Raw genomic sequence first — 8,769 nt, 5'->3', positions numbered from 1 at the left:
AGGGCTTAGTGGACTATTCACTAACCTCGATATTTGCGATAATTTTTTTTATTTATATATTTTCTTTTCAAATAAAGGAATCTCATCGGAAATCGTACATCCCGTTTCTAATTTTGCCGATACGTATTCAATAAGGTTATTACATAAAACTGCATTGAATTTATGGAAATTAGTATAATTGAAATCAATACCATCTTATACACGTATAATAAAACTGTATCATATATTTTTGTTCACCACTACCCAACAGGTTGTTTAGTTTTACATTCGTGTGGAATTATTGGCATGCAGTGATGTAATGTGACACAGGCCTCTTGAAAAAGCCCAATGGACGCATGTGCTTTACAAATATGAGTCCAAGATGAGATAGTGAAAATATATGATACTTGTTTTGGCCACAAACATAACAGAGGGAGTGTATTATTCCGTAATGTTACTAGCAATAGTAATTTAATAAGAACTCGAGTAATTAAAACCATGTAAAATGAGGTGCATTATGGTTGAGGGTTCAATTCTTACCCGCAACATAATATGCTCATTTGAACCCATACACAATTCGTCTTTTCCGTTATGTAGGACTTGCAGACTTACAAAGAGGACAACGCATGAACTCAATACCGCGATACTGTCGTATCATACATTTTGAGTTTGATAAGATGTTCCAATCCTTACCCAGTTACGCCGGACTCTTACACAGTGAATAACAAAGTTCTCAAATGACAAACAATACTGTTAGTCTGGCATAGTGTTTACACATCTTGATGAGCATCAAATTAAGAACATAATACATCGGTTCGGATTTTGCCAATTGTCGCAATTACCAAACCTCAACTCTTATAAGGCAATAGTTAAAAGGCTTCAACCTCAGGAATACATATATTTACAGTAGAGGTTGTCCAATAGTACAGTTAACTTAAACAAGCTGAGTGGTAACAGAAGCAACTGTGGAGACCATGGAGTCGACACCACAGATGTTACGGCCCCTGCAAATCTTGTAGTAGCCTTCTTCTCCCCACTTTGGTCCCCATGAATTCTTGATGATCCAATACGGCTTCTCCTTGAGCCGAACGGGTGCATAACCAGATGAACCATACCCTACCAAGAGCACCCCGTGGTCCAACCGCCTGGTGCATATGTATGGGCAGGAAACTCCATGCATGTACGTCTGCATGAACGCTGCATTTATAGCGACTGCATCCAGCAAATGGGTCGAGATTAGAACCAATATTTTCATTTGACAAACATTTTCACAAGATAGTATTGTTATACAAGTTCTCGAGAAAAAAAAATCATGAGCAAAAAACCATGATTTTGTGATCAAAGTATAGTAGGAGTAATATTTTGTAAGCAAGTGCTTCTGTTATGAGATCATCCTTGTGTTAAAAAAATCAAATCTGAGTTCATATAGGACCCGTTTATGTTTTTAGATTCAATTACGAATTTATCGAATATGGAGTAAACATAAACAAAAGATTGTTTGATTTCTAATGGAGGTTTTGACGGTATGCAGCAAAATGATCCATCTTAACTCACAACTTTTTTCATATTGTGAGGTAAAGTTATCAGTTGTGGGACCTTGATTCATTCAGTCAAGTTATAGTTGTTTTAAACAAAAAACAAAGATATTTTGAAAGCAGGGTCATACTTGCAAGGGGACCGTTTTTAACGAGATTGGCAGCAATCTGGTCTTCATCAGTGGAGACGACACTAAAGTTAGAGACGGTGGCAGCAATCTTGCTTTTGTCAAATTTGCAAGTACCACGATCAGTTCCAGTGTAAGGATAGTCTTCTTCTTTCTGAACTCCACCAGCCTTGAGTATGTACTCAAATGCAGTGTTCATCAACCCACCGTTACACCCAGCATCACATGAATCCTTTTCCTCGGGATCACACTGCAAAAGAGACGCATCTTTACCTATCAGAATAACTCCTATCAACCCAGACCCCGAACTAAGTACGTTGTAAGAAGATTCCAGAGGTTAGCAATTGAAAATGCTTGTTCTCCCTAAGCGCTAGACTTAGCAAAGGTATACTTGGGTCAGGTCATTTTGGGATCGAGTCATTAAGAGTTCTGTTAGTGGATCATGTTGTGTCACTGGTTATTCAGAGTAGTGACCTGCGTTATTGATCGGTTTGACAATCTTTACTAAACACCAACCAAAACAATGACGGAACCTGTTAGTTCAACTGATCTAACCACAAGTCACAGCTTACTAAAACTTCTAGCATACGAACTTAGATGTTTGGAAAATTTCACAAGTTACGTCCTAAGGAAACCATCACAATTACACACCTACCAGGAGACTGGCGGCTTTCAAAAGAATATTGGTTAAAAGGCAATATAAGAGCCAAACAAATTGAGATTTTTCATAATCATGAATAAGTAACAACAAACCTCATGATCACAATCCACCAGTTGCTGCTCACTGAGACTCACGAGTTTACCAGTGGCGAGATAATGAGCACCTTCCAAAGCACCGGTAGTACTGAAAGACCAGCAGGATCCACAAGAACCCTGGTATTGTATTTTTCACACAATCAATATCAATATTTGTACCCAACACGCAACAAAATCAATCACTTCCTTCCAAAAAAAAAGGAACTATAATCAAAGTCAAACATCAAATAACTAAATTGTTTCAAGAGTTGTCTTTTGGGTAAATGCTTTGTATAAAACTGTCCTAATTCATAGCTTTGTATTTCAAAGGATATAGAAATTTGACGCTAGCAACAAACGGAAACTAATTCCTGAAATGAATGTATAGCTAATATCCTGCACTCCTGCGTCTCCTTTTCCTCTTTGTTTCGCCAAGTTACCTTTTAGTTATTGTATCTTCTTTAATCTTTCTAATATTTTGAGATTTTTATAATTCTCCTATCTTGTTCATTTGCAATTTATACCTAACAAAAGTTCTTTCAAACATATGGAGTATTAAAAAAAAGTAAAATATCAGATAAGCAGAACCTCAAGACTATTTCCTTAGCATCAATGCATCACGGATTCACAGTTCCGAAAAGATTCAATTTTTAAGATTCAATTTTTACAATCAAGCCGACAGTAGGAAGAGTACATGATTGGTTAGAAATGCTATGTATGGAATGAATGTATTACTGTTAGTGCAAAATAGTGACTGAACAAAGTTGTATGGGTGCTTTATTATTTTAATATAATACTTACAATTTTCCCCCAAAAAAAAAGTGAAAATCTGAGAGTTTCAAGATAATAAGTTACTCCCTCCGTCAATTGTTGTCCTTTGGTTTTGGCACAAAGAACAAGGAAAGAGGAGATGATCAATTACTAAATGACAAGTGGAATAAATTGAGGTGAATGATCAAATTGTTTATCAAGTTCATACTTAAAATAGAAAGGATAACAACTCAATGAGACACCCCGATATGAAAAAGAACAACAAATGACCGGGACAAATGAATCATCCTAGTTTAGCAATCATAGAAACCTTGGCTAAACAAGATCAATCTGGCTCATAGTTTAGCAATCATCCTTTCATAGCATCAAACAAATGAATCAACAAGAATAAACCCGATGATTGCAATTAGCTACATCATACAGATCATCATACAATTCGATTCAATTCAGTTTAATCTTGAATTAATTTGACTAATTTCAGCTTAACCAAACAACCCTCATATAATCAAAACCAACTCATCACAGAAAATCACCCATCTCCCTAGTAATTACTCCCTATGATCCAGTCATTTGTTTACCTTTTTATTCTATTCGAGTGGGCATTTTAATTTATTTACCTTTTTATTCTATTCGAGTGGGTATTTTAATCAAAGGTACGTAACTGATTGGGACGGACTACCTACAGAGTAATTAATTAGCCTAAGTTTGCACGTAAAGAACAAATTCAGCACAAAACTAGCAAAATTACATTAAAAAAAACAATATTAAAAAACGAAAAGAATCAACTTTGATACGCAATTAAAGCAATGGATCAGTTAGACTTAAATAATAATTCCAATTAAATAATTAAATCTTACTCTTCCATCAGATCAATTGTTTACGTTTGATTTTAATACAAAGACCAATGAATTGATCGAGAAAAAAGTAAACAAATAATAGGAGCAGAGAGAGTAAAACATAAAAAGCAATTGATCAATTAAATATAAATAAATGATCGAGACGGAGGGAGTAAAAAGACCTGATTTTTAACGGGAGTAACAGCGCCTTTCTCACGCCAATCAAAATCATCAGGTAAATCATTAGTAGGCAAAGTAGGAGCATGATTAGCATCAGAAGGAAGCTTCAATTTCTTACTACCAGAATTCAACCCTAGATATTTCATCCTAAACTCTTTCGGAGTTAAATCAGAGAACTGCGTAACACCGTGAACCGCCGAGGGATCAAGCTTCTGGTGTCGCTTAGCGCGACGGAGATTCGATTTGAATACGGCGAGACGGTGTTGGTGTTCTTCTACGGAAGAGTATTGCTTGTTGTATTTCGATTTGAAGAGGGAGAAGTGGTGGTCTGCGTTCAGGAGGAGGTCGTCGACGGATGGAGCGGTGTCGGATGACGTCACTTGCCGGATTATGATGTCATCGGCGGAGGTTGTGGCGGAGATGACGGTGGAGAGAGAAAGGATGAAGAGGAGAGAGAGTGTGAGAGGAGACATTGTTGTTGGTTTGGTGAGAGTGGTGGGAGGTTTGGGGTGAGGTATTTATAGTGGATGGGTGTTGGGTGAGTGGACCGTTGAGATTGTGACACGTGGAATGTTTTTAGTGGTTTTGATTGGGAGTATTGGATTGGATGTTGAATTTATCTTTTTCTTTAATTCTTTAATGTTTGTAGGATAATGTTAATTACTCTGAGCCGGCATGTATATGAAGCTTCCTTTTTATTTATTTTTTTCATAACTAGTGTAGATCCCGCGCAAATGCGTGATAAATATAGGGATTTTAGTTTTTCACAAAATCTCATTGAAAACGGCACGTATCCGTCACTTTGAAGTGACGGATACTATTTCCTCTCACAAATGACCCAAATAGAGGAGAGAGGGAAGCACATGAAGGTGCCCTCACCTTGTCCCCCATATTCGTTTTGTGAGTGACATTACCCGTCACTTGCTCTGACCCGTCTTCAACAAGACTAACTGTTAATTTTTAGTGTATTAGTTATAGATTTTATATTTATATTCACAATTTTTTATAAAAAATAACTAATATTAAAATTAATCAAAAAAATGAATAATTCCATGAATTGTGTTGTTTATGAAAATATTTTAATTACATCAAATTAATTTAAAAAAATTCTTTTTTCGTCACGAAGTTAATAATAGAAGATACAGTTTTTATATATAGATTATTTTAGATGGAAAATTAGTTTAATAAATGAAAATCTAATTTGTTTTCATACATAAGTCTGAGCACTTTGAAGTGAAAACTTTATAGAAGTTGTATTATCTTAGTATATAGGAGGATTTATATACCTTTTAAATTTGGACCTCATTAATATTTATCAATTCACTCAATTGTATTTTGATATGAAACAAAAAAATGAAATGGAAAACTAATAAAAAAATTATTTAAGTTGTGAATTTTTTTTAGTGTGTTTTTTTTGTCACGAAGCTAATAGTAAGCATGTGCCAAGTTATTCTCTACAGTAATAATTATTGCATTACTGAAAAATTTAGCAACTTATACTTTATAGTTTAATATCAATTTTATTTTATTTTAATGAAAAATCATAATTATAAATTTATTTAAAAAATTAGAGTTTATTTATAAGAATATATTCATTGAAAAGATAATAATGTAATAAAAGAAAATTTTATTTATTATCTTATTTAGCTAGATACTTTTTGGAGGAAAACTAAGAGAATTTTTATTCTCTTAGTAATAGGGGGATATGGTTGAACTTTTTGGAAAATCCATGTGGTATCCTTCTAAACTTTATCATTCGTAGAATTCAATTTTTTAAGTTTTTGCACCTAATACTCTTGAAGTTATACTTTCAAGCACGATATGCCTTTTTTATCGTTTTTAAACTCTTTAATCGAACATAAATCATAGTCCAAAACTCGGAATTACGCAATTTTTTTTAAAAAAAATTAGGTTACCTCTCCGAAATCTATAATTTGATAAAACGAAAATAGTCATTTGGAAGTTTAAGATCGAACATATGGTTGATTTGATATTTTAGTAAAAAACAAAACCTAGATAACGTTAGTCGATAATTTTTTTTCCTAGGTAATCATTATGATGAAATGATCATTGTAGAACAAAAGTTGGCCAATTCCGAAATCCGATCTAGGAGTTAGGAGTTATGCTCGATTCAAATTTTTTATAGCGATAAAAAAAACATGTTGTGTATGAAAGTCAAACATAAAGGTTATTATGTGTAAAAATTTAAAATATTGGGTACCATGTGAAAAATGGCAAAATTCAGGGGTACCACGCGAATTTCCCGTTAAATTTTTTACTCGTATTTCATTTATAAAAAGACTTTGATGTCCGTATTAAGAATACCTAGTTTTGTATCCCGTAAAAATTAATTAATTAATTTAAACATCAGTAAGTGACTAGTCAAAATGTTAGGGGTCGTTTGGTTCGCTGAGGGAATCGAAGTTCCAAGGAATTGAGAGATCCCATGATTTTATAAACGGAAATTTCCCATGGTACCCTCGAATTTTGGCAGATTACATATGGTACCCCTCATTTTAAGTTTCTGCATATGGTACCCCTGTATTTACCATTTTCTTTCCCAAAATACCTTTAATTGACCTTCCGTCATAACGTTGTTAGTTTACCTCTTCTAAACCCTTAACATCTTACTTTTTTTCCAAGAACACATCTTCTAATTCCTAATCTTCATCTTCTTACCTCATATCTTCTAAACACTTGACATTTTCTAAACTCTAATCTCTTCATCTTCATCTTGTTAAAAAAAAGCCCCAAATTTCTTGAAATATTCCGAGATCCTACCCACCATTATCTCCTTAATTTTATCCCACATACACCTATTACTGGCTATCTCCTCCTTCCCTGCAAACAACCATTAATAGCCAATCATTATCTCCTAGGTCTCCAGGCTTCACGGTTCCGGAAATAATGTACACCTAAAAATTTCCGGGTAGGGAACTCGTCAACAATGGGCTCAATTTTGGAGTGATAGAGCGGAAGACAAAGACGTTCTTGTTTTTTTTTTTTTGTCTATAAACAATGTCGTTTTCCCTTTATATACACCACCAAATCATAAAAGAGGGGAAGTACTTTGATCTCTTGATTAGGATAAGATCAAGCCACCTAAATTGAAGGAAATAATTGAAATGATTGATACGTGCTCCAAAGAAGAAAGCAACCATGGAAAATAAGGAAAGGATTACACACAATTAGCTCATTATTGAAAGGTGTTTATAATTTATTTGCAGAGGCATAATATTAGTTTATACATGTCTTGTGAAAATGGGGTGAATAATGACAAGAATAATCATGACATATTGTTGGGGCATACGAATCATCTGACTACACATGAATTTCACCTTATTTTTTTTAATTATATCCACAAATAGTTGTTAGATAGTTGTTTGCAGGGAAGGAAGGGGATAAATGGTGGTTAGGGTTCTGGGTAAATGTCAAGAAAATTGGGGTTTTTTTTTAGGAAGATGAAGATGGGGAGTGATTAGGATTAGAAGAGGTAAACTAACGACGTTATAACGGAAGGTGGGTTAAGGGTATTTTGGGAAAGAAAATAGTAAACACAGGGGTACCATAAGTAGAAACTTAAAGTGAGGGGTACCATGTGTAATCTGTTAAAGTTCGAGGGTACCATGGGAAATTTCCGTTTTATAAATCACATGAAATGGGAAAAAGTTGTTTGGTTGGAATGTGGGAAGTGAATTCCACAGGAATTTCCAGTTACCTAGGGGGCTAGGTAAGAACTTCCCACATCATCGAGAAGAATCAAGTTCCTATGGAACTTCAATTCATGTGATTTGGGGCAAACAAACAACTCCTCCATTTTGCAAATCCCATGAATTATAATTCATGTGTTTTAAAATGGGTAACCAAACAACCCTTATTAAAATTTACGGTTTTTTCCCATGGTACCCTCGAACTTTGGCAGATTACACATGGTACCCCTCATTTTAAGTTTCTACATATGATACCCCTGTATTTACCTTTTCTTTCCCGAGAATGCCCCTTGCCCAATTTCCGTCATCATTCCGTTAGTCCTCTAACTAATGACCCCTTTTTTTGGTTATTTAATACACTAATAAGACATAAATCATTAATTTATACAATAAACTAACTTCAATATCTAAATTCCAACCATCACCCCCACCCCACCCCCACCATACTCAAAGCGACTTCGCCAAACCACCCACCAGGCCACCATTATATCAACCATCAACATCATCTTTGATCACCACTACCCACACCAACAATAACCACCACCATCAGCCGCCAACAATAAAATCACCACCAACTCACACAATAACAATCACCACACTAAAAAAATCCAAATCAAAAAAATCACACCGTAAAATAGTAGAAAGGCGGCGACATCACCGGTAGCCCCCATTCTCCACCTTGTCTCTTCCAACCATCAACAATCCTCGGATCTATTTTTTTCATAATAAAGGGTGACGACGAGTTGCACCGACGATGGTCGCTGAACTCCGTGAGTGTCGACGACGGTGGAAAAAGAAAGGGGAGGAGGAGGTTGTGCGTTGGTGAAGGTTGTGCGATGGTGATCACGGTGTTGTCGTGTGGAAGGAGTACAGAATGGGAGAGGAGGAAAAGGGG

General features: G+C 35.2%; 1 protein-coding gene across 1 annotated transcript; it reads right to left on the bottom strand.

Annotated features, from left to right (window-relative positions):
* Nucleotides 1-697: 697 nt before the first annotated feature.
* Nucleotides 698-4,674, bottom strand: LOC141586331 (putative cysteine protease RD19B). Its single transcript, XM_074407524.1, has 4 exons — nucleotides 4,167-4,674; nucleotides 2,396-2,515; nucleotides 1,646-1,892; nucleotides 698-1,191 (listed from the first exon to the last, which is right to left on the bottom strand). Exons 1-4 carry the CDS (start codon nucleotides 4,635-4,637, stop codon nucleotides 914-916), a joined length of 1,116 nt encoding a protein of 371 aa, XP_074263625.1. The 5' UTR covers nucleotides 4,638-4,674; the 3' UTR covers nucleotides 698-913.
* Between the last annotated feature and the right edge of the window lie 4,095 nt (nucleotides 4,675-8,769).

The sequence above is a fragment of the Silene latifolia genome, chromosome 6, assembly GCF_048544455.1.
Source record: "Silene latifolia isolate original U9 population chromosome 6, ASM4854445v1, whole genome shotgun sequence".
Lineage (NCBI taxonomy): Eukaryota > Viridiplantae > Streptophyta > Magnoliopsida > Caryophyllales > Caryophyllaceae > Silene > Silene latifolia.
The sequence above is the reverse complement of the archived record's forward strand: the minus strand, read 5'-3'. Positions and strand labels throughout refer to the sequence as shown.

Bases quoted from the DNA above. Each gene is read 5' to 3' on its own strand.
- LOC141586331 (XM_074407524.1), bottom strand. From the start codon at position 4,637: ATGTCTCCTCTCACACTCTCTCTCCTCTTCATCCTTTCTCTCTCCACC. The intron at 2,516-4,166 runs GTCTTTTTACTC...ATACAATACCAG, and splicing joins TTACTCCCGTTAAAAATCAG to GGTTCTTGTGGATCCTGCTG. The intron at 1,192-1,645 runs GTATGACCCTGC...TGCTGGATGCAG, and splicing joins TAAAAACGGTCCCCTTGCAA to TCGCTATAAATGCAGCGTTC.